At 51.3% G+C, this 25771-nt stretch overlaps 6 protein-coding genes across 6 annotated transcripts; all 6 read left to right on the top strand.

The window, feature by feature from the left end:
• Positions 1–4771: 4771 nt before the first annotated feature.
• G6M90_00g033300 (uncharacterized protein) lies at positions 4772–7197 on the top strand (the record flags this gene model as incomplete). Its single annotated transcript, XM_014687774.2, has 2 exons — positions 4772–4961; positions 5069–7197. The coding sequence occupies 2 exons, from the start codon at positions 4772–4774 to the stop codon at positions 7195–7197; spliced, it is 2319 nt and encodes a 772-aa protein (XP_014543260.2).
• Positions 7198–9402: 2205 nt separating this feature from the next.
• G6M90_00g033290 (uncharacterized protein) lies at positions 9403–15095 on the top strand (the record flags this gene model as incomplete). The annotated part of the gene is made up of 12 exons (XM_066130125.1): positions 9403–9442; positions 9514–10310; positions 10385–10650; positions 12771–12816; positions 12888–12996; positions 13064–13244; positions 13312–13873; positions 13927–13965; positions 14039–14107; positions 14165–14433; positions 14517–14983; positions 15046–15095. The coding sequence occupies 12 exons, from the start codon at positions 9403–9405 to the stop codon at positions 15093–15095; spliced, it is 2895 nt and encodes a 964-aa protein (XP_065986566.1).
• A 738-nt stretch (positions 15096–15833) lies between these two features.
• pyrG_0 (Orotidine 5'-phosphate decarboxylase) lies at positions 15834–16728 on the top strand (the record flags this gene model as incomplete). Its single annotated transcript, XM_066130124.1, has 2 exons — positions 15834–15990; positions 16061–16728. The coding sequence occupies 2 exons, from the start codon at positions 15834–15836 to the stop codon at positions 16726–16728; spliced, it is 825 nt and encodes a 274-aa protein (XP_065986319.1).
• Positions 16729–18262: 1534 nt separating this feature from the next.
• Positions 18263–19873, top strand: catD (3-oxoadipate enol-lactonase 2; the record flags this gene model as incomplete). Its single annotated transcript, XM_014687770.1, has 1 exon — positions 18263–19873. The coding sequence occupies one exon, from the start codon at positions 18263–18265 to the stop codon at positions 19871–19873; it is 1611 nt and encodes a 536-aa protein (XP_014543256.1).
• Positions 19874–20962: 1089 nt separating this feature from the next.
• gloB2_1 (Glyoxylase B2) lies at positions 20963–21903 on the top strand (the record flags this gene model as incomplete). Its single annotated transcript, XM_066130123.1, has 2 exons — positions 20963–21446; positions 21500–21903. The coding sequence occupies 2 exons, from the start codon at positions 20963–20965 to the stop codon at positions 21901–21903; spliced, it is 888 nt and encodes a 295-aa protein (XP_065986418.1).
• A 2302-nt stretch (positions 21904–24205) lies between these two features.
• Positions 24206–25545, top strand: G6M90_00g033250 (uncharacterized protein; the record flags this gene model as incomplete). The annotated part of the gene is made up of 4 exons (XM_066130122.1): positions 24206–24620; positions 24679–24842; positions 24901–24944; positions 24999–25545. 4 exons carry the CDS (start codon positions 24206–24208, stop codon positions 25543–25545), a joined length of 1170 nt encoding a protein of 389 aa, XP_065986563.1.
• Positions 25546–25771: the final 226 nt, after the last annotated feature.

The raw sequence follows: 25771 nt of genomic DNA, 5'->3' as shown, positions 1-25771 counted from the left end.
TTTCGTACTAAACTTCACGAAACTCGGCGGAATGGGGCCTGATTTTGATATCCTAGGCGGGAGAGGAGGAGAGAATTTTTCCCTTTAATTTTTCAATTTTGGCTGCATACATCATTATCACCGGGATTGGCAATGTGCCAGGGGAAGGGAGACTCGGGAGAGTGAGCCTCAATACACGGCTGCGTGGATAGCGCGAGGCCGGACATCATGTTTTAACGCTGGAAATGAATGAGGATGGTGGAAGCAACGGGAAAAGCAAAACCACTACCGGGTTCTGGACAGGTAGCCACGCTGCCTCAACGGAAGACCTGATGCTCATAATTGGTGCCATAAGTGTGGAGGTGTATTTTACGAAGGGCACCGACATAAACGTATTGTACTGTAGTATACAAACAATGTAATCTAGTCTCGACCAAATGTATTGTGCCTAAGGTTGAATCTTGGTGTGTGAGTTGTCGAATGTAGTCCAACTTGGCTGGTCTACTATTGCGCATGACGAAACCTCTTGGTGCATCAACTACATGTGGCGGGAGACTGGTAATCGTTTAGCTTCAGCCTTGCAAGTTATGGACATTGCGAGAACCAAGATTGGGGCTGTCTTTTATCAACCCTGTTGCTTCCTCAAGAATATGCTGGAAGCACAGGCCCGGGCTCTCTATAGTGTCTCAGATCTACATGTCATGGTAAACCGTATTCCGTACTTCGACCACTCATTGCCGCCGGGCAGCAGAAGAGCGTCAGGACCCATGTCGCACAACCCAGCCGGACTCCGTACCCAGCAGTAAGGAACTGATAACTACGGGTTTCATGTTACACCACGGTAGGCCGGTAACACAAGCCCAGGCAATGGGGGAAAAGGGGGGGAAGATGCTAGTATCAGGTCCAACCAAGGCACGTTTTCCAACAGCCCCCACGTTGCATCAATGCTAACCGCTTTGCCGCCTGTTTGGGGTTCAATTGGAAGACAAAGTCATCGGGTAGGTTTCAGTTTTCTCATGCATGATTAGAAACAAACTGCATTTTTTGCTTCTGTCAAATTGCGCCCCAGGCCAAAAGAAACGGGGTCTAGACAAGCGGAGAAGGGGGGTAGGCGCAAGACGGTCAAGTGGCCACTCAGATTTCGGGGAGTTGACTCCGAGTCGGTGATGGTCGTGACCGTGCGATTTATGCTAAGTCTTTTCAGGTGCAGCCCAAGCAGTATAGCGCCATAAGCTGCGAGAAGATATCCCCGTGACTGAGACAGCCTGCTCGAACTAGTTCTGGAGAAGGACGAAGACAATGAGGAAACGAACGACCCAGTCTGCTTTGGGATTCCCAATCGGCGCCCGTAGGCAACAAGTGCGAAAAGCTGGGGGTGTGCAGCAGTGTATGCATGTCCCATCGACCCGGCATTTGTTCCATTTAATTTACTTGCTTTTTCCCCGTTCTTCTTTTTTCTGACTTTGAAAATATTCGGTGATGCAACCTTCTTCTGAACCGTGGCAGATTGATTGAGTTGCTCGAGTGGCTTAAAGATGCAACTAGCGTCGTTCGTGATATTTGCTTGTTTCTGGCTATTTCGCCCAGCTTGCAGGCAACAGTGGAGAAAACGATTTTCTCCCACGCCACGAATGCTATTGTATTTGTGCGTGTGATCGAAAAGAAATGATGGTCTTAGCTCTGGCCTTCTCCCGGAGGAAAAACACCAAGGCCAAAAAGCAAAATATTGTTCAATGCTGGTGGCAAAGTCTTGCAGTTTTGCCTCATTGCGCAAGACCGGACGTAACCACTTGGGAAAAAAACCTTCCTCTAGAGTCATACCTGGCCTTATTCCGCAGCTCTGTCTCTCAGCATATTGTGTCAAACGCAGGTCCTAATGCAGCAAAGACAATGTACTCCACACTTTCTTTTGTGGCGAATGGCTCGCGTTCCTGGCCCTCTTGTAGCTGCAGAAAGAGGCGCATTGCAGGGTTTAGTGTGTTGATGTGCCCTTCCTCAAGGTGTTGTAGTGGTTTCAAACGGATTCTGCACTTGAGCCCCTTCTGGGAACTCGAAGGGCTATCATCCGTCAAAAAAGGGCATTTAAACCTGCATATGTATTTCCAGGTGCCAAACTGCCGGGCTGGCGAGAATACTCGGTACTGCTCCCACAAAGCAACGATAGTATACTTCAGTACTTAGTACAGGGTCTGTCACGGGACCACCCCCTTGGTGGCTGGCTTTTCCTCCCAGTTGAATCGGAAACTGCGGCTACACCTGACGGTGCATGTTCACAACATGAGCGTTGACGGTTGTGTCACTATTTCTCTGGCTAGTTGAACCGTCGATGGTGGCTGAGAAAATCTGGGGAACCCTGATCATATGCCATCACCCAACATGAACATGATTGTTGTCAGATGCACAACATGAACGAGACCTAGCCCGACTAGGCCCCCTGGGCGAACGCCACACTGAGAACATTGGTAGAAGAAATCTGAATGAGGACAGTGCCTGACATCTCCGCAATGGCACTTCAATTCTTCTCGGTGATTGATTGATCTGCTGTAGCAGCTGAGTCTCCCGACTTTGAGCGGCCTTCAGGAGAAGAGCCATCCAAGCATGCCGCTCCCCACCTTGAGAGCATGGACTTGAAGCTGGCTCCAGTTGGCCGACGAGCGACCGCCAGGATAGGAAACCTGTCAAGCAACGGGGTCCAGGTATTGGACAGTACGGCATCGGTGCAAGGTTAAGACCCAGACGGCCGCTTCCTCGTGGAGACGGACGGGAAGAGACGAAGGTTCCGCCCGAACTAACAGCAGTGACGGCGATTGAATCGGCGGGAGTATGTGCTCCAGGGCCGTGCCACGAACCGGCAGCAAAGATCACAAAGCGCCATCGGCCTGGGATGTCGGCGTCCTGGTCAAGGTGGGTTGCTGCCAGTCCACCTTGGCCAGAGGACTCGATGGCTGTGCTTCGGCGATCTCGCTGGATATTCTCTTTTGCGAGGGCGCGTTTGCGAGGGCGCGTTTGCGAGGGCACTTGTGGGTGCTCGTCATTCCCGAACGGGGTCAAAATTTGTCAATATGTTTCTCATCTCGAGTTGGCTAGGCATTCAGGTACGCCCGAGTCCAAGCCATCAGGCGAACTGGGGCTGGGCTAATCGTCCGCTGCCATCTCGAGTCACAATCAAAAGCATTCATCGGCCGATCCACTTAGGCGTGGGATCTATCAGACTTGATAAGTGGTCTGCGGCAGCCTCGGGAATTCGCTATCGGATGCAGAAGATGCTGGCCATAGCTTCAAATCGGACCTGTCATATTTCCGGTGGTGACGGAGGGCGGCCATGGCTCAGGGCGTGAGTGCCTCAGCTGAGCCGGGTACATCGTCAGATCATTTATTGTTGATCATAGTTTAGCTTCGCGCTTGGCCAAGAACCTGACAATTCCCCATACCTGCAGAAGTCCATGGGGACGAATTCCCATGTTCCGACATGGAATTTTGCTCCTGTAGTCGGGTCTTGTCCGTGTGCCTAACTTGTGGATCGACAAAATTCGATAGAGTCTGGTGGAAAAGCAAAAGCATGTGGATTAGATATTTGCCTGGGACATGGGTGATAGATCGGTCGATCAGTGGTTCGCAGCGTGTGGTGCTCATCTGAGTCCGGTATGGCATGGACTCATGGAGCACCGTCTTTTCTTTTGTCCTGCAGCGACGCTCAAAGTTGTAAAAATACATGGCACCGAGAAAAGTCGCCTGCATTCTAGCTGCTCTGAGCAAGTGGCCACAAGCCCTGTCGAAGGGGCCTGGCTGGTGCATAAGCTGATGCAACTCTTGCAGGCAAGACACCTCAGCCCACTTGGGCACCAGACTTGAGACGCTCGCGCTTGCCTCTTATTATTAGCTCTGTGACTGGCGGCGGTGGCCGCAGAGTGCGTTCCACTTGCCGTCAGGTGTCAACCTGTTGCGCGATTCTAGGTGCATTGCTAGTACAAAATTGTACACTTCATGCGCATCTAAAATTACTAGGTGTGGAGCTCAATAATCATTGTAAAGCGTCCTACGCAAACTACTCATGTATGGAGTAGCATGAAAGAACCAACAAGCCTTGCTACTTCTCTATGGCCTTGAAGTATTGAGAGGCGCGGTGAAAACGTCCAAAGCTTCCTCTGGCCAGGTGCTTAAGTAGGTGCCTAAAATGTCGATTTGGATTACATTGCGTAGACCCACTTTCATGCTCCGCTTTTGCATAAACCGGGTGCACAAACCAGGACTGTGTCCGAAGTGACGTAGCGCCGGGATACGTACCAGATGGATGCCTTTATGCCACGCCCCGAGCTTGTCTGTCGATGCCCCTCGTCGTCGCCCTCGCTCAAATGTCAACCGGCCATATCAGCAAGTTAACGTGTCTCTCAACAGGGTCATCCCACGCCGCACAGAGCCATGCGCCTCTGCTAAGGCCAGTTCTTCCTTTTACGCATTTGCAGTCTTATCATTTGCATTTGTTTGTGTTTGCTGCGGCTACCTATTGGCGGATGGCGAATGGCCACAGGAGCTGACGGAGGGATGAGTTTTGCGGTATTCGCTCTGTTCAAACACAGGCTGTGCCGAGCGCGACGTTGGATTTCTGTCCGACGCGAGGACTTGGCGTTTGATCCAAGACCGTCTACCGGCCCTTTCCAATACGGTCGATAGTACCTACGACCGCGAAACCGTCTAAAACGGTTGTCGAAGGGCGTTGACTCACCAGCACGCCCTGCCCCTACCACCGGACTTGGTGCATAAAGTATTGTTGATACGTTGTGGGCGTGTGGGCATGTCATTACCGTCATATCAAGAAGCTACCGCCGGAACAGATTGGCTCCTTCTGGTTGCTCCATTCTGCGACTTTGATGACTACCGCTCCTTGTGTCTGGTCAGTCGTCGATTTCGACAAATCTTTGCTCCGCGATTGTGGAACGACCTCTTGTGCTCGGTCAGACGCATTGGTCTTGATCCGGGAGATGGTGAGTGTGTAGAATATCCCAGCCACTATAGCTACAGGCAAGGAAAATGTTCTTTCCTCAGCGCCCTGGTGGAACTCAGTGTTGACCACGCGGTTGCTCAACTCTAGATTTAACTTGGTGGTTTGACTTTGTATTCAATAAGCTTGATCGGGTTGGGCGTGCAACTCGAGACCTTGTTCAAGCTCTAGACGCAAGACATTTTGCCAAGGACGCCTTCGACTTCTCATCAGACCAAAATGAAAGAAGGTTAACAAGCAGTTTGCAGCGGGCGTTAACACTGCTGCCACATGTGAACACCATTCTTCTTGACGGTCATGCTGATATCGACCACGCAGTCTTGTTAGGAACCCAATCTTTGGCAGCTCTTGGTCTGAATAATCTTCGTATTCTCTCCATTAAAGACTGCTCCTGTCAACTCCCCAACGTGTTCTTCAACACCCCACATCTCCAAAAGCTGATATATTTGGACATGTCCAATCTTCCGGGTTCGCTCATTTCGCTGCTCCAGTCGGATTTATTGCCGGCTTTGCGAATACTGAAAGTGAGAGGAAGAGAACTGGACGACTCGGCGTTGTGTTTCCTAATGAGGCGATTTGGACCTCAGCTTTGGAGCTTAGATGTGGGCAGTAACAAGATTTCAGACGATGCGGTCCAGATTTTCAAAGATTGGGGTTTGCCTGCTTCACAGTTGCGTACCAGTGACCATTTCCAAGTTGAAGGGAAAATAGTTACACAGTCTTGGGGAACAGCTGACTACGGGCACTTTCTCTGCATACAAGAGTCTGATCTTAGTGGATCTTTTTGTCACCCAGAACGATACTTTGTCGACGCCCCGGCTTATACTAGTCATGCTAACATGGCGCCGCAGGAATATCAAGTTCATAGGTTGGATGGAAACCAAGCGGTGCGAAGAGATAGTGCCGATGCTGTGAAAGAAGCAATGTCGGAAGAACACCAAAGCCGTCTAGGAACTGACGACTATCTATTTTCCACAGGCATCACTCATCTTCGTCTATCATATAACCGCCTTTCCGCCCATGGCATACAAAAACTGCTGCGTATATCCAATGGTTGTATAGAAGACCTGACTTGCGATGCCATGCCTTTGCTCCCCAACGTTGGGACTTACCGCAAGGCTTGGCCACCTAAGTCTAACCTGGACGGTATTTTGGGCGCAGCACATTTGTTCAGGCCCGTATTTTCGTCCAACCTACGTGTGCTCAGAATTCACCACTCTCTCGTAACGAATATACCGAGTTTGCAAATGGTGGGATTGTCGTCCTTGGCACGATTATTTCTGTCCGAAACGGCCATTCTACGACGTGTAGAGAGGGCCTATCCCCAAACATTCACACCGGATATGAATCCACGCCTGCTCTCTCTAACCTTGACTTGTCTTCCCCGTCGATCATCCGGGCCGTTGATCTCGCGACTGCTTCAATTCCTCAAACTACTGGCCATCCAAGAGCGCGGGATCCAAGAGGCGTTGTTAAGCGCATCGACGCGGCGCAGCCCCGGCGTCTTACAGGGTCTGAGACATTTGAGGCTAGAATTCGAACCTGATTCTATGGAAGAAGGCTTTTCGACGTCAGAAGATCTTGACCCAGAGGAATTGATGAACAGTGGGGAAAAGGTCTTTAGTTTTTTTGAAGATGAACGGATGGAGAGCTGGTCGAGATCTCGCGCTAGACAAATGCTGCATTCCAAAAGGGTGGCTGTACACAGTCCTGCAGCAGTTGATAACCAGGCGTCTGGATCGGACCGAGACAACCCAGAGTTTGTCACATATGATGCCGACTGGAGCGGCGATAGGTTTTCCATTCCCGTATGGGCAGGCCCAAATGACCCTGATGCGCCAGAAGTACTGAAAGACTACCGACGCCTGGTTCTTGAACGTCATGTAAGAGATGGCGTTGGGCCTGCAAGTCCAGCTCAGATTTTAGCCGGGGCGCCATCCAGATCGTTCATCTTTCATGTCGCGTGGAGTGCCGCGGTGATGCCCTCAGACCTGCGGCCCCCAACACGCAGTGAACTTGCTGGAATGAGTGATGTCCTCGATGAACTCAAGACATATCGTTTGAATGGACGAGCCAACTACATGCAGCATAAGGAGCTGGCGCAAATGGCTGGCCGTCATGTTTCACTGGGAGAAACACACTTTTTTTGGACTGGACGGTTAGAAGTCTCAACTGAAGCTACCCTGCCTCTGGCGCAGTCATCGCAGTACTGGAGATGAAGCCCCGAGTTTAATATGTGAATCAAGCCGTGCATGGCAACGGTCAACTGCCCCACGAAAGACGGGCTCTTTGCTAATTTGTCGGTTGGCATCTGCAAACCCTGCGGCCCTGAAAGTACCGACGCAGCGACTGGATCTTGCGATTTCCCAGGGCCAGATATTTCCGGAAGAAATGATGGCCACCATGGTACTTGTGACCCTTGGAGATGGCCATGTCTTGCGGCCATCATCGCAGCACACAACCCCAATGAATGAACAAGGCTGCAGAAGACAAATCAGGAATACTTGTCTCAGCAGAAAACTCAGAATGGTTGCATTGATGTGTTGCCTCGGAGCCCATACGATGTCGAGCAATGGGAGTGCATGTTTTCTCAGACAGGTTGACAGAGCACCCAGGTGAGACTGGTGTTGAGTGTACGGAGTAGGCAGCAAGAAATCCAGTTCCAGGCAAGCGATATCATGCAGGCGGTACGTGAGGAATGCCGCGATGGCTGTGTGGCTGGATGAGACATTGGGGGAGATGGGGATCAAGAAAGACGGCAAGCGGTTCTGTGCCGTGTCTTGGAGATAAATTTACGTACGTAGTACTACTACTACTACATACTACCCCGTACTTGATGCAGCAAACCTTTTTTGCCTTTACGTTGTCGTTGCCTCTGCTTCCCCCCAACGGCTGGGGGTCTAATCCCGGGGCCACGGAACAGGGTTGGACTTGTGTGTCTTGGAGAAATGCTGCCGTAATGTGCTCCCGGAAAAGAAACATGTTCGTTGAGATACTCTGGGCTAAAGGAAGTGAAGGTTATTTATTTTTCTTTTCTCTTTTGTTACCATGGTTTGACTTTGGGCCATATCCTCGTTGAAAGTAAACAAAGTTGATGGCCATCTGTACGACTCGCTGTTGTAAGCGGATGCACCCTTTGACGATGTGATGCGTCTAAATGACACAGTCTCTTTGCTGATCCCATCCTGTCAGTTCTCACCAAGAGAGTATTTCAGTGTGAGGAGGAAAGAGGCTAGAGAGAACTGCATTTATCTTAGTTGTGGCAGAGAGGGCATGCTTTCCCTCGGTACTTACTTGAGGCGTTCTAGATGTGGTGTAGTTGTGCTGATTTTGGCCATGTTGAAACAAAAACAGGGGACAAGGGGAGACTTTGTAAAAAAACACTATTCCTTTATCATTGACTGTTTCTTGTTGAGTGTTGCCTCCATGTTTATCTCCATCATATGTAGGGGTAGCTTGTGGCTTCATCTACGAGGCTCATGTCATCTAGCCGGCTGACAGCTCATTTAGAACAAGAGAAACGAGCTGTGGTCTTGGAGTTTGCGTTGCATCGATTCTTACCCCGTGCTGTATTAGTCAAGGACGGGTTTCTGGCATTGAGTTGTCCAGCGATCGATGCCAGGAACAACCCAAGCCGTCGATTGAGCCGGCTGCTGACAATGGACCGGACATGATTGGGCTCAAGAAATCCGCTTGTCATGGGGTTCAGGAGCCATGCCGCGAGCGCAGGGAGCGCCCGTTGCGTCGTCGATTCTGACAGACTTTGTTTGCCCAAGCCGGCGCAAACCACCGGCCGGTACAACACAAACCTCCCAACACACCCAGCTCTGAACAACCACCACCTACGCTAGCCCTCCCGTCTACACGCGCGCTATTCCATATTCCTGTGGCTGATTTAGCCCAATACCGTACGTTCGCTGCGCCACGGCGACCAGAACCCAGCGCCCCGGGAACACGCTGCTCCGGCACGGAGGAACCCAGCCTGTTGATCTCAGCCAATCCAGCCAAACGCGGGTCAATACTGAATGCCGAGTCTAGAGCGTCGCGGGAGACGCACGAGCAATGGCCCAATAGTTACGATCCTGCTGGCCGGCAAACACCACCCAGGGCTGCACAGCTATCATGGGGGGCCAAGCCGGAACACCAATTGCCGTATTGCAAGTATGCTATTAACGGAAACGGGTGGCCAATCGAGAAATGATGATTCATTAATTACGAGAGTCTGCTGTGTTTTCCTTTGCGCCGCGGCTGAAGGATGAGTGTCGCAAGACCGAGATATTTATGGCCGCCCAAGGACTCTGACTTTTGCGGCTGTGCCACCGCCGTGACAACCTGCTTGCTCCTCTGCTCTTTCTGATCGCGACGAATCCGCAAAGAAAGAAGTGGTCTGTCTGCGAGAGCGCACCGTCATCGAGACGAACATCATGAGAGGCACCGCCCTTGTCGCCGGGCTCGCGGCACTGCGTAAGCCCTCTACTGGTTTCTTCTCTCTCCCAGCCGTCAAATGTACTTGTACTGACTGCACAATGAAAAAGGTGCCGGCGCGGCCTACGCCGCAGCCACATCCTACTGCCCCGTCCCTGGCCAAGTATGCTTCCAATGGGGGGTGCCCGAGGCCGCTGCCTCCTCTGGCTCCGGCAGCGTCTACATCCAGATCCGCGCGACGACGTCCTACGAGTGGGTTGGCCTGGGCATCGGCGAGCACATGAGCGGCGCGGACATGTTTGTCGTGTATGCTGACGGCGCGGGCAACGTGACGCTCAGCACGAGACGGGGCTTGAACCACGTCATGCCCGTGTACGAGGCCAATGCGGGCGTGGAGCTGCTTGCCGGGTCGGGCGAGACGGACGGCCGGATGGTTGCGAATGTGAAGTGCGGCAGCTGCTCCCAGTTGATGTTGGGCTCGTCGAATGCGTGGCTCAGCGCGTGGAAGCATGGCGGCTCGTTGGGCTCGCGGGACCTCGACGCCCAGATCGGCTATCATGACGGGCATGCCTTGTTTTCCGTCGACTTTGCAAAGGCGACTATTTCGTCGGACCGGAATCCGTACGTCGGCGGCGGCGACGACGCGGGGAATTCTACATCTGGCTCTGGCGCAGGGCCAGCACCTGGCGGTGGTGTTGTCGTCGTGCAAGCCGACCCCATCCAGACGCTCGTGAATGCCCACGGCATCATCATGTCTGTCGTCTTCGTGCTTGGGTATCCCATCGGCGCGATGTTGATGTCGCTCGTGGGCCGATGGGCCATCCATGCAGGCTGGCAGCTCGTTGTATTCTTGGCCATGTGGGCGGGCTTTGGGGTCGGATACACTCTCGCCCGTCGGACGGACCTGGTATGCTTTCCCCCCCAGGCATCCTCGAGTTTTCGTTTTCTCCTCATACGTCTGAGCTAACGCCGGCGTCACAGTTCTTTAGGCAGTGCCATTCGCAGCTTGGCATCATCTTGGTCTGCCTCGTCAGTCTACAACCCCTCCTGGGTTACCTCCACCACCGACACTATCTCAGGCACAAGCAGCGCGGCATCATCAGCTACCTCCACATCTGGTACGGCCGCTCGCTCATCATCCTGGGAATGATTAATGGCGGTCTTGGACTGCAGCTCGCTGGTCTTACTACTGATAACCACGCCTTTATTGTTGCGTATTGCGTCGTGGTTGCGGTGGTTGCCGCTGCGTATATTGCTTGTGTCCTGCTCAAGGTGTGGCGGACGGGACGTAGAGCAGCGCCGGCGGGAAGTCCCAGGGATAATAAAATGCACAGAACTGTGTCTGCGGCCACACAGCCTTAGGGAATGTACTTGTGATGCATCACTTGTTGAAAATATGACATTATTATAGGCCCATCTTCATGACTGTATTATGTGCAGCACGTACCCAAAACTTGTTGCTGTGCCCTAGAAAACCAGCACGAAATAATAAACCGTAATCTGGAACAGGGGAATTGGTAGTAGTATATATTGCTAAACTTGATGTATTGTCCGTCGTTATATTTTGATGCAGCGACGAATCGATCATATCGTAGAGCCACTGTATACCACTAGATGGGCCTGTTATGTGCCATAATCTATTGGGTACTCCGATGCACCCAGTACGATATCGGTCCTATTTCAGAAAGATTCGGTCTCCAATTCATACAAAGAAACCGTACGAGCAAGACGCCGATTGCATCAGGTGAAGCTCGATGTTGCATTCAACGAGTCGACATTATGGGGCCGAAATGATGTCATTTCCAAATCATATACATACATATATGCTTATACTGTAAGAGAGTTTCTTCAGCGGCAGCTATTGTTGTCATTATCGAGATTAGGCGCGACGAAGATGTGGCCGTCCATGGAGCCGTGGATGGTAAGAACGCCAACCAGGACCCAAAGCAAAGCCGCAATGCACAACGTGGCCTATATAACAAGTTAATTCGCCAGTGCCTCTGATTCAATTCAGCGAAAGCTTGCGCTATTGTTGCACATCTGGCGGACGGACGCCACACTGCTGTTATGGAGGGTAGTTTGGCCATGAACATGCATGCTGGCCATGTTGTATTAGCTTACGGAAAAAGAAGTGTCAAATAGCCAAGATGTAGCTGAAAAGCCCAACTTACTTGAGGAACGGCACCAAATAGCATACTAGGACGGATAAAACAGTGTCAATCCAACACAGAACCCGGTACGAGGAGGCCAACTTTATTGTGGTGGGTGAAAGGGGTTTCTTTGTGGGCGAAATACCATTTCGAGAGCCCAGTTACCCCACGCTGGTACACAAACAAGTACAATCATTATAATAATTGTAGCAACTCCACGGGTATAGCACCCAAAAATAGAGACACAACTGGGTGTTGCATCATGTAATTGCCCACAGTCCTCGTCAATCGTTATGATGGAAATCAAGACAAACGGCAACACATTCAGCGCGAGTATGACGAGCGATATCCAGTATAAATTCGTGTTGCCAAGTGGGAGGCTGTGGAGCAGAATGGACACGATGCCCGTGCCCTTGTTGGTGAACCATCTTTGAGCCTCCGCTTGTTAGTGACGGTTGGTGCCATGAGTCGCCGAAGGAGTTAGCTTACAATGGGGTGGAAGCCTTGACAAAAGCCGTGGATCAGCCGTTGACGCTTGAAGTTGAGGTTGGGGCTCGATCGTCTGCGCCTCCTTCTCTCGTTCCAAAGCTGAGGCCGGCTGTGAATCTCTGATCAAGTCTAGCTTTGGTAAGGGGTTCGTGACGCAGGCGCCTCGGGCATTGTGGCAATTCTATCCAGACTTGAATAGACTGAATTGAAGATCGGAATACGTGATGAGCGTTTTCATGAAAACATGGTATATATTGAAACCAGCACTTTGAAAAAAAAAAGAACCGCATAATCAATATTGTCGTCGCATCGTAAGACGATTCGGCGTCTGCTTTCACAATGTTTGTGATGTCAGGCCATATGGACGGAAGGCGCGACCGACAAGCGGTGCCCGTTTTGGCCGGAGGCCGCCCCACATTTATGCGTCATTTGCCCAGTCAGGTCATGATGGCCAAATGCCGCGGTGTTTGAACTTAAATCATGACAAAGCCTCTATATCTGACGACTCATTCGACGAACTGAGACTTCTACAAACCACCATCGATATTGATCTGAATTATTCAATAGGATACCTCAAACCATTGCGATGCCAAAGTTGGGTCAGCCGGAGCGGAAGGCAGGTCGCGGACCTGTCAAACTAGCATGTCTGGCTTGGTTCGTTCTCTCTTTGTAGACTGAGGTCAGGCCCGGTGGCTTGTATCAGCCTTGTACTAACAATTACATGACAGTCGCGTATCGAGGATTCGCTGCGATGGGGACCAGCCGTGCCACGGGGTGCGTCGAAGCCATCATGGCTATTCCTCAGTGTTTGCGTTGTTCAAGACGCTAATTTGTGGACGCTTTAGTGTCGAATTCGAAACCGGGAATGCTCATACACGCCTAGTCGCCGAGGAGGCTCACGCAAGAAGAGAAATGTGGCTGCGAAACCTACTTCCAATGAACAACCTGATCTCGGTAAGTGCTTATCAAGACTGATAGCTCATCCATACTCGGGGCGTTTATAACTAATCTCAAATTGCAGCTTTCCCTTCTCCTCCTCTGAGCGAGATTGATCACCTCACCTCACCTGGCGCGGGACTAAGGCTGCTCTCATTTGATGAGTTGGATCTGCAGAATGGTGCTGGCAGTCTCGGAACCAGTGAATCTGGAGCTGAGGACTTTGTGCAACACGCTGTCAGAATATATGACAGTGAGCAGGCTATGTATGTGTACCATTGGCTGCGTCTTGTCACCAACGCACCGGAAAGAACCTTGCTAACCCCTGAACAGATTGAATGCCTACTACATTTACCTGCATCAGTACTTTCCAATCCTCCCGCCTCCCGTTCGGCCTGTTACCCCTGATAATCCGATACGGATCACGAGTCTTGAGGGATGCTTTCCTCTGAGTTTGACTTCGCCGCTGGCCCTGGCTATATCAGCCATGTTGGCTCTGATCCCCTTTCCGGACCAGGAACCTACGCCCGTCATGTCAACCGAGGAACCTCTCAGAAGATCAATAGCTCATAAACTGGCCCAATTGGCTTTGGAATGTGTCGAGTCCGACTCTGAACTCATTGACGACACTCCTGGTGGCCACCCAAGTCCAATTCCTTTTAAAGGCCAACCAATCCCTCGCTTTCCGTTACATCCTAGAACTCCAGTGATGCTTGAAGGACTGCTTGCACTACTGCTGCTAAGTAACTATGAGCATACTCAAAGAGGAAATATGCTTAAAATGACTACAAGAGCTAGTCAGGCCTTAATCATGGCAAGAAATATGTCTCTCCATCAATTAGACGGTTTTGAGGACGAATATTCTGAAGCCAAAAGGAGAGCCTGGTGGATGAGTGTAGGTTTTGTATCCAAGGATTCATTGTGGGCATTTTTACTGACATAGCACAGTATTTTCGAGCCCAACTGTGCTCCGTTGTTCGACAGAGCGTAAGTCGTGTCTCTGTTCCTCGATTGCTCCCGATTTTCCGCTTCCCGACTTGCTAAAATGACCGCTCAATAGGCATCCGTTATCATGGAGGATGATAGTCTCTACACCACTCCATATCCCACCATACAAGGTGATCCCGAGGTGAGTCTTGACTGCTACATAGTCATGTTCTAGTAGGCACTAACTATAATCTCGCAGGTCTGGCCGTTGTATATCGCGTCTCTTCAGGTGTCTTTCGCGACTGTTCGGCTTGCAGCAGCCGGAGTGCCGCCATGCGCAAAGCCCGACCCAGACTTACTTCGTTCAAAGTCTGAGAAAATAGCAGCACTGGATGCCCGAGCCGTACAATTGATTGAACGTGCCAAGACTGGCCCGGGATCCAAAGGGTACCCTACCAACGACGACCCAGCGAGCGAGCCGCTTGTTTCCAAAACGATGCGCAGTATTGCAGCCATTAGGAGTTCCAGGTATGACTGTTGGAAGAGAGGAAATAATCCAACTTGACTAGACCCCGGCGCCTTCAGCCGATACTGACATGAGCTTGTCATAGTGCTAGAATTCGACTGCATAGATATCACGCATTTTCCGATATTCCTTTATTTAGCATGAACCATTGCGACTTGAGTTCTCCAGACTTTGTTCCCGACACGGACAATGTCATTCCACAGACCAACCCGCCCGAGTCATCGCCTTTCACATTTGATGAGGCTGCGGAGGTGTGCGTAGAATCGGCGTTGGAAGTATCTCGGCAACTGAAGAAGCTACCGTACCCTGACAAGACCCTTACTACTGTCCCAGCTCGAATGACCCCGACAATCTTGTGCTGTGCAATGCATGCCAGCTACGTAATGATGATGCAGTTCTATCGACTGTATTTGAGGCATCAACAAGAGTCTGGCGACATGATGACGACGAGCTTCGAGCGCCGAGTGGATGAACTCCGCCACGCTCTGCAGGACGTTATAGCAACTTTGGACGGATTTGCAAATGTGCTGGAAGCTATTCGCGGAATGAAGAGTAAGCATACCTACGATGCTTGCAAAATTGTGACATCGCTGTGAGCTAACATATTATCGCAGTTGATGTGGAAGCCGTTTTCACGGTTGCATTCTCCGACATGATGACCTGATCCATCGCACAATCGCAACACGTCCGAACTTGTATTTGTATTCCATCCGCATATCTTTGTGTAACTGAACCTGGCGTTGTTGTCTCTGGGGTAGGGGCTTTGCCTTGGTGGGCTACATCATGTTACTGGGAATATCTCAAAATTTACTATTCAGGTTGCTAATTGTAATCAATATTGGTGCATATAATCTTGAGGCTTCTGAGGGGCGAGCTATTCTTGCAATTGACAACCTGCCTCTTATACGATTCCCTCTTTGTGTATCTCGCCTTCATTGTGCTCAAATTAACGAATGGAGTTGGAATGAGGAATGCGACTCATGGCTGCAAACTATCACCGCAGCGGATGGGGTGAAAGGAGCGCATAACATTATGCTGAATAAGTTTCGAAGTGCTACATTGCACACTAGGCTTAAATGGAAGCAAAGAGAATGAAGCAAGGCGTTTGAAACAATCCAGACGGCGTATGCTGCGAATTTTTACAATAGAACGTTGGTGTGGATTACTAGACGCTGGTTGTCCACAAAAAGTGGCACAAGGCCTCTCTGGTCGCACTCAAACTTTTGCCAGTCATGTCAGGGACCAGCATTGAAACAAAATAAGTTTTTTGCCTCACTGCACCCATCTTGCCAAGTTTGCAATTTCCACCAAATACCCTCTCTCTTCCAAACTCCTTTTCGTGTTAGCAATTACTTTCAAGCAAACGCATACATCCCGAGCCAGCGTCTTGAAGCGACACAGAATGGCATCGCAGTCGAGCAAAACGTACGCCCAAAGAGGCCACGCGCATCAGCACCCCGTTGCGCGGAAGTTGTTCGAAATCGCCGAGCTCAAGAAATCCAACTTGGTTGTCTCGGCTGATCTCGAGGAAACGGAAAGCTTGCTCCAATGCGCAGATGGTTCGTTCGGGATGAGGCCGACTTGAGAAGAAAAAAAAAAGGCCGGGAAGCTGATGCAAGCGACCCGCAGATCTAGGCCCGTACATCGCCGTGTTCAAGACGCACATCGATGTCGTGAGAGACTTTGGCGACGCCACGATCCACGGTCTCAAGACGCTGGCCAAGAAGCACAACTTTATGATATTCGAAGACCGCAAGCTCGTCGACATTGGCAACACGGTCCAGAAGCAGTACCACAACGGAGCCCTCCGCATTTCCGAGTGGGCCGACATTGTGAACCTCAGCATCCTCAGCGGCGACGGCATCGTCGACGCTCTCACGCAGACCGTCACGGACCCTGGCTTCCCGTTCCGTGGCGAGCGCGGCTTCCTGCTGCTCGCGGAGATGACGTCCAGGGGAAGCCTGGCGACGGGCTCGTACACGAGCCAGTGCGTCCGTCTGGCGCGCCGCCACCCCGAGTCCACGTTTGGCTTCGTGGCCACGCGTGCCCTGACGGCGGTGCAGCCCCGGGATGGCGGGCCCGACGAGGACTTTGTCGTCTTCACCACGGGGATTAATCTGGAGAGTCGTGGGGACAAGCTCGGCCAGCAGTACCAGACTCCCGCGGAGGCGGTTGGCCGGGGCGCCGACTTTATTATTGCTGGGCGTGGCATCTACGCGGCTGGGGATGCGGTTGCCGCGGCCAAGAGGTACAGGGACGAGGGGTGGAAGGCATATCTGCAGCGAGTTGGCGGCTGATGATGGTGCCCTGTCTGGAATGTTCTGCGCTTTTGACTAGGAGGAAACAAGAGGAATACACGGGTCTCGCTCTACGTCTTGAGTCTGATGGCCGCCTCTTGTATTCCGTATTCCGCAACAGGAGACGGTGATTGCCCGCTTCAGTGATGTCGATAATGCGTAGATACTAGGCATCATGGCATGCCGGAAGCCATTGGTTTGTCATTCCGTGATGAAGTTAAGCAACCATGCACGCCACGGCGGATCATGGCCAATCTCGTGCTATTCGGCCTTATGACAGAGCTGATTGGTATCGCAGAAGTTTCTGGTAGATGCTTTATCAAATATCGTCCTGGCGAGCATACGCACCAGAGATTACTCGGTACAACAATGAGCAACGGGACTCGGGTCTGCTCTCTACTCCCACGGTAGCCTCCCGTGCGCTAAACCTTACGGAATAAGACTAAATTCGTCACTGGGCATTACGGGACCGAGGCTGATTTTTCCCTTTATTTTCTTTTCTTTATTTTCCTGCAATATTCGTTGCATCTCTGTGGGCTATTACACATCGTGTCGACGTCCCAATGCAGCACGCGCCAAGATGCAGAGGATGCAGATGAAACCAGGCCGGCAGTTACTGGAATTATCGCAGGACCAGGATCTGGCAAGGGAACGCAATGCGAACGAATATGCCAGTCCTTTCGGGTCGAGCATATCGGCATTGAACATTTGTGCGCTGACATGGATCGTCGAGACAGCCCAGATGCGGCTACCATCAGACAGAATATGCTCGCCGGGACTATTGGACCGAGAGAAATCACAATCAACGTTGTCGGTTCACATTTGAAAGAATCCACCAAACATGGAGCACGCGCATTTGTCCTGGATGGTGAGCTCGGCGCCACACGCTACACTCTTCGAGAGTGGAAGCATTGAGGTTATTTTGACGGTATGGGCTTGGCTTTCCGAGAAGTATCGACCAGCTGCAACTTTTCGAGAGCGTGGTTGCTTATTTGAAGCTTGTTTTCCTCTTGGAATGTTCCGAAGAGACCATGATCGAGTGGCTTTTGTCTCGAGGGCGGGATAAATAGCCCTGAATACGGCCAGAAGCCTGGCTGTTTTATCGTGTCGCGAACATGCTTCCTACTGCAGGTACAATTGCAGCAGGAGGGTATGAATGGGCTGGGAATAAGCAAGTTACAGCGTGCAGATGTAAAAAAGCTGTCAATGCTTTGACCAGACCCGTGGGGTAAACATTTTGCCCCTCAACCCTCCAACTGCTCTGCCCCTCTACCCCTCCACCCCTCCACACCTCAACAGCCAGCAATGACGACAAACCCGAAGTCCATTGCCGACCCGATTGAGCCCGATCCATCGGATCCACTGCCACTGGCGGATGAAATATCCAGGTCCATGATGAGTCTCATCTTCAACAGCATCATAACGGCCAATTGCCATCCTCCCTCCATATCCAGCCCGATTTGTACAACTGTATTCACGTACTCAACCAACCCAAACTCATCCAGCAAACCTCGAGCTCCATCAAGCCGTCACAATGTCTCCTCCCGGTATCTTGCTCGTAACCATGACCCCCAAGCCGGGCCTCTCACTCAGTCAATTCCACGAGTGGTACAATAATGAACACGGTCCGACTCGTCTGCGGCTTCCCAAAATATTTCCCAATGGCCTTCGCTATAAAGCCACTTCTGATGACCAGCCTGCCTTCATGGCAGTATACGATGTCACGGCAATGAACCACCTTGAAACGGAAACTTACACTACCCTGAGAGAAAACCGCTCCAGCCGCGAAGCCAACACTATTGGCCAGGTTGACGTCAAGCGTTACTTTTACGATCTGCTCTACACCAAGCAATCGCCTCTCTTCACATCCATCGAGACTCTGACAGACGAGGAGGCCGAGGGCATAGTTACCGTGGCCGTGAGTATCACTGTGTCCGAGGCCGACGGAGCAGGACACCAGTATCAGAAGTGGTTTGTCCAAGAGCACGCCGAGTTGATTTCGAAAGTGCCCGGCTGGCTGCGATCGCGGCTGTTCAAGACGTCGAGTCTAGAAGACCCTGGAAAGGTCGTGTATTTCTGTTTACACGACTACACAAAGCAGAACGGCCTGGGAGGCGCGAAGCATAAAGCTTCTATGGATACGCCATGGCGCACAGAGGTGTTCAGCAAATATGTCGTCTCGAAAGGCCGGCAAACGTGGTCTCTGTTCTATGTATTCGGATCTGGCCCTAGAGACCTTGCCTCGTTATCAGAACTGCCCGCCTCTGCGGCCTTTACGTCCACTGACGGGAAAACCACAACCACGCCCGGTTCCGACCCTGTCATATCGTCATACGTCACAACCAAGGACTCCCTGAACATTCCCTACCGCCTCGAAGGCAACCCCTCTCCCACCGCTCCCACCGTCGCGTTCTCAAACTCCCTTCTCACGTCCCTCCACATGTGGGATTCTTTTGTTGCTACCCTCAAAAAGAACCGGCCAGATCTTCGTATTCTCCGCTACGATACCCGCGGACGACACGCCATCCCGCAACCGCCGGTTCCCGCAACACTCGACATGATCACGGACGACTTCAAACTCATTCTAGATTCTCTCCGAATTCCCAAGTTGCATGCCCTGATCGGTGTGTCCCTGGGTGGTGCAACTACTCTTAACTTTTCCATCAAGAACCCCACTCGCGTTGGCAAGTTCATCGCCTGCGACTTCAACGCCACATCCAGCCCGGCCAACACACAAGCATGGAAGGATCGCGTTGCCATCGCGCAAGGCGACGCCGGACAGGGTATCAAGAAACTTGCCGTTCAAACCGTGGAGCGTTGGTTTCACCCTACAACCATGGAGAAAAAGAATCCCGCGCAGGAAATGACAGACATGTTGGCAGGGAATGATGTAGACGGGTTTGCAAACAGCTGCACGGCACTATGGGACTACGACATGAAGCCGGACATGAAGAGCTGCAGTGTACCTGGATTGTTCGTGGTGGGGGAAACTGATGCAAAAGGTGCAGTAGTCAAGGCCATGGAGGGATTCAGGGGGTTGTTGGGCCAGGGCGACGCCGAGTTGAGGATTGTGCCTTCAACGGGACACCTTCCTATGTTTGAGGACCCGGATGCATTCTACGATGCGGTGAAAGATTACCTATGATGTTGGGTGCAGGAAGATTTGTTTTGGAATGGAAAGGATTCCCTGCGATTTAGAATCTCAAGATGGATGCTTCATTTTATTTTGTAAAGACTAGATTTAGTACCTAGACAAAGTGGTATATCGTTCGTGCGACAAACGGCTTTCCCTTGTTTCTGGTCTACACTGTGAGAAAGTCTTATCGAGGAAGTTTGTTCTGCATATAAGTGATGAGTCTCCTTGAAAATGGCCCCACAACTTCAGTTTACTAGAGCAGGACCATGGATTGTTGATGGGAAGGAGCTGCCCTCTTCTAGCTGCGACTTGGTCATTTTTTTGGGCAACAATCGGATAATTCCATGCGTGACCAGAGAATCAGGCAGGCAGCACCCAGGCACATTGGCGATGCGGCTGCGAATCGGTCAAGGTCGAATGTTGAGGCCCGATTGTAGGGTAAGTAAAGTACGAGAGGATTCACATTGCGTATTCAGAAATCAGTTTCCTTGTTGACGGCGAAACAACACAGACATGTCATCGACACGACGTATGGTGTCGCGGGGATAATCTGATCATCCCATGTCGCACGCCCAACACGCTTCACGGTTCACTGGGTAGTCGCACCGTTCCCCATCATGCACGGCAATCGGACTGGGTATGGTCTGGGTATCGGAAACCTCGTGTGCCCTACCAGGACTTCAGGTCCAACCACACCATGTGGCTTCATGTCTAGATCGGTCTTCATGCGACTCCACCACGGCCACCTCAAGTCACGGTTGGCGGAGCGGGTAGCCACCTAGCTTCAACGGCCATCGGTGGGTGAGCCGTGTTGCAGTGGCTTGACATTTCCGCGCCTTTGCTTCTGTGGTCGCCGATCATGATGGCGTCTCGGCGACTGATGGTGTTGAACCTTGACGCATTGCTTGGTCTCGGGAGGTACCCAAGCGGCACTGAACATGTTAGAAACCGCTATATAAAGACTCGGAAAAATGTGCCCTGCTGTCCTGCATCGGTAAACCACTTCTGCACTCAAACCGTCGCGGAATTGTATTCCAACATCGCACCGCAGAAAGCGCATCATCATATATCGAACGCAACCCACATCGCACAGCAAAGATGGACCAGAAGATCACAGTTCACGATATTCATGAGCCAAATACTGGAACTTGGCAATATGTCGTCGCAGACCCGTCTACTATGAGCGCGGCCATTATCGATTCCGTCTTGGACTTTGACCCTGCCTCCGCCAGCATCAGTACGAAAAGCGCAGATGGTTTGCTCGCTTTAATTAAAGACAAGGGCTACAAAGTAGACCTGATTCTGGAGACACACGCCCATGCCGATCACCTCACTGCCGCAGCATACTTGCAGGACCAGCTTGGAAAAAGTCAAGGCTCTCGACCCGAAATAGGCATTGGCAAGCGCATAGCCGAGGTGCAAAAGCGATTCGGGGATCGGTACGGCGTCAAAAAGGACGACTATGAAAATGCTTTTGATAGGCTATTTGAGGACGAGGACGAGTTCAAGATTGGTAATATGAATGCAACTGTGCTGTACCTACCTGGCCACACGCCAGACCACGTTGGATACAAGATTCAAGGCAGGTCGCAACTCAGTCTCGAGGTACTCCTACTGCTAACTCTTGAGTAAAAGACAACATCTTTTGCGGCGACTCCCTTTTCAACGCCGACGTCGGTTCCGCGCGCTGCGACTTCCCCGGCGGCGATGCGACGCAGCTGTATAACTCGGTGCAGAAACTGCTCAGCCACGGACCGCATGTCAAGATATGGACTGGACATGACTACCCGCCCGAGGCCAGGGCTGGTCGTGCCATCTCGGCCATGACGGTCAGCCAGCAGCGGGAACAGAACAAACACCTCAAAGACGGGACCTCGCAGGACGAGTTTGTGACTTGGAGGAGCGAGAGAGACGCCACCTTGAAAGAACCGCGCTTGATTCACTATGCTTTACAGATTAATATCAGGGCAGGACGACTGCCGAAGCCGACGACAACGGGCGATCGATTGGTTCATGTACCGTTGAAAAGTCCATTTTAGTTGAACATGCAAGACCTTGCTGATGATTGTCGTGTAAACTGTTTGTCGCTGGGTATGGCACCGCATTTTGGGTGCGTGTAAGTGACGGGGGCAAATTCCACTCTATGGCACTTTGTATTATGCATACCTTTTGGTTCACATGTACTACACGATGTGCTGGACGGTGTTTTACAGACATGGTTTGGGTTCCTCTGCACTACATCTCACATGGCTCGAGCAGGCAGTGCCTGTTTGACTCTTGGCGCAAAGACACAGGACCTAAGCCCGGCAGATGCCAGTGTATTGCGTGCAATTATTTTTCCATGTCATCGTTTGAGCCATGTCAGCCAATGCCCTGCTTTGTCAAGAGCGAAAAGGACAAGAGGTGGATATATTCGGACAATAATCGGGGTGGCTGGATCGATGAGTGCGACGCTTTTCTCATCAAACAGTACAAAACATGCCACGGCAGACTTTATTGAGCTTCAGCTTGAGGAGTGGTGGTTGTGTTGAGTCAGAAAGGTGGTAATTGAAGGTTGTAACTTGTTGGTCCACGATGGTTGCTTTTTCTAGGGCTCAAATTGGGGCTTGGTTGAGAGTCACAGCAGGGCAACCGGCCTTCAGGGTTCTAACAGGGCATAAAATGGGTCAATTTCCTGCACTTGTGGGTTTTTAGGGCCATCAAGGAAGTTCTGTAGTCATCATCAATACATGTATCAGAAAATCTGCCCAATCCCTCTGAATGTGCGCAGGTCCAATTTTTGTAACGGGCCAGGGTTCTTTCTAGCTAATAATAAGTAACTAAGATTTTAAAAATATATAAGTATATAAAAATATATTAGTTTATTATACTTAATAATAAAGTATCTTTAAGTATTATAAAAGAAGTGGGTTGAATATCAATTGGACCTGCGCACATTCAGAGGGATACAGGCGCCCGTAAGCCTCTTGAAATACCTTTACTCCGCCGTGTAAATTGCTGTTGTTTTCCCAACACACCAGACCCAACAGGTCAACGGTCGCACCTGCCAAAGGCGGGGCATGGGGGACGGCGAGGCACGGGCCTCTGTGCACTCGAGGCCAGAGAGAGGGAACCCAGACCCGTGATCCATCTTTTTTCCGTGCCAATCGGCTTTTTTGCTTCTGCTCACAAGAAACAAAGCGGACTTGACATGACGGTGTGACAGACGCGGTTGGATTGGGCCGCACCCCCGCGCAAACCACTGACGACACAAACACACGCATGGGCTGTTCCCGAGAAACGTCGTGCAAGCCGCTTGATTACCCCGGCGCCCATTGGCTCGTCGGTCCTGAATCAACAAGCCATCCGTCCGTTTTAGCGTCGGCAGCGTTGCTTCCGCCGCGCGGGAAGGCGAGCATCCGGGGATGGAACATGGAAGTTTCCACAAAATCCAGGACAAGGACCGAGCACGCGGCTTTGCGCTGGTGAGACCTGCTGTGACAGCATTGATGTTGGGTTGGGTGATTTATTCCCCGTGTTTCCCCACACAACCTGTCATTGCTGGAATCGCCCCTTTTGGAAATGGTGAGTGGAAAGTAAATCTTGGTGACTTTGCCATGGACTGATATTGAGGAAATTAGATGTGTTGCGAGCTGAGTATTCGTTGTCGTAGCTGTGGCTGAAGGACTACTCTGCGTCTACTCCGTACGCCAAGTCATATATGTCACGAAGCGTTGGCGTCAAATGCGAGCGGATGGTCGGCTAGACACCAGCCAACGCCAAGCAGCCCTACTAGTACAATCTCAAGTTGTAAGACATATGTGTGGCCTTTGGAATCATATTGCTCAGGAGACACTAGTGTCAACTTAGCTCATCCTCGGCTCTGAACTGGCGGCATCATGAATCATGATGCACCTGCGCCACTACTATGTTTGGTCGTACTGTACAAGGAATATCGGTGAAGGAGGATGGTCTTTGTTCAAGACAGCAAGCGTCTCGATAGAGACAAAGGACAAAGGCAGCGAGCTGTCAGGTTTCGTCTACACCACCAACCGTCAGCTACATGTCGGTATCGTCAAAATACTTCAGCCAGGATCCAAAATTGGAGGTCCGAGACGCAAGACCAAGGGAGCCGGTCAGACCATTCGGCCGACTATCCTAGTTGTTCAAGCCATGTCCCATTTCCCAGGAGGCAGAGTCCTTCCGCGTCTGAGGCAAAGACATGTACGCATATGCCACCACCTTGGCGTGGCAAGCGAAATTCCAGATCAGGCAACGAGAATGTAGGTCACTTAGTTCCAAAACCTCAACCTAGTCGTAGCGTAGACTTGAACGTCATGAACGGCTCGCACAAAGGCAAGCATGGATTTGCCCGGCCCCTTGTTCCACTCTCGGTCTGCCATATTTGAAGGGGCGTGGCAGCCACCTACTCGTCATGACAACAGATGGCATATGTCCCGCCTCCCATCTCCCAGTTCCATTCTCTATCTTCACACTCTCTCTGAAAGGCCATACCCCAAGATCAACGTCGTCCATATTGTGTCAAAGACCAAGGTCAACCAAAAGATCACCAACTCAGATTCTCTTTCCAATCATTCAGTCATCATGCAGTTAAAGAATGTCATGTTAGCAGCGGCAGTCACCTTCGTGGACGCTCAGCGCCCCAAGGACCAAAGCATCTGCGACTATTACACGACTGCGTTGCTAAAGACGAACAACGCAACAAACCAGGCTACGTTGCTGACCCTATTAGTAAACACTGTCGTTATTGGAAATTGTAAGAGCCCTCTATTCCATTTCAGTCTTCTCAGTTGGGCGCTAATCCGAGCATATAGACACCATGCCTAACCACAATGCTGTTCCTGGCATCCTCGCCCCCGGCGAGATTGACGGCAAAAAGGTCAACCTCGCTCCTTACTTTAACGGCGGTCTTGCCTCAACCAATACTGGTGGAAAAATGGGCGAGTCTGTCAACTTTCTAGACGGCGGTGGCGCAGCAGTAAGTCGAGCGTTCTGGCAATACTCAACTGGTGAACATGTGCTAATGATTGGAAAAGCCCCTGAAAGAGAACAAGCCCGCCAATGACAAGACAAGCCATCAGTAGTATGTACATCCTTCACTGCTGCTCCAGGCCGCGCTGACCCCGTGAAAAAGCTTCCTCCTCACGCATCTATACGAGTTCTTTGGAAGCCTCACAGGATGCAGCATGCAAGGAATGGCCGGATTTGACGCGTACAACGGGCAGGCCTCGATGGCAGAGGTCCACAAGTTCATGGGCCTGGGAAAGCCAGAGATGGATTACTTTGTGACGCAGGTTGGCCTTGCAGCGGCCTCCTTTGGCGTCGCCAAGGACGACATCTCCGCCATTGCCGACTCGCTCAACTCTGTTTTCAACGTTGCCTGCGGGCCGCCCACCACTGTTGTGAAGGCGCAGGGTCCCCAGTTGCAGTCTATCTGTATTGACCAGTCGACTTGTCCCAAGGCTGCGAAGGATCCCATGTGCGACATGTACGCTGCTGCTGTTAAGCCGGGCAACGCGACGGGCACCATGATGCCTTCTGGTAGTATGAGCGCGACGGGCACCGCGTCCGGGACGAATATGCCGAGTGGAACTGGTTCGGCAGTCCCGACTGCTGCTGCGGCTGTGAATGGATATAGCGTTGTGGCTGTTGTTGCTGGGCTGGCTGCTTTTTTTGTGTAGATGGAATGAGGCACTGATGAGATGTGGTTCAAGGGGGGATGAGGAGATGTTGTTGAAATAATTGAATTCTGTAAATCTTGTGCAATATATGAGTAATCACTGACCGTAGCATTGAGCATGTTACAACGGATGATGATAAATATTTTCTGCGTGACAAAATACTCTGAAAATGTGTTTGCATCTCATCTGAGGGTATCATTTTGAATGTCACCGGACTATATGAGAG

The sequence above is a fragment of the Metarhizium brunneum genome, chromosome 2, assembly GCF_013426205.1.
Source record: "Metarhizium brunneum chromosome 2, complete sequence".
Classification (NCBI taxonomy): domain Eukaryota; kingdom Fungi; phylum Ascomycota; class Sordariomycetes; order Hypocreales; family Clavicipitaceae; genus Metarhizium; species Metarhizium brunneum.
The sequence above is the reverse complement of the archived record's forward strand: the minus strand, read 5'-3'. Positions and strand labels throughout refer to the sequence as shown.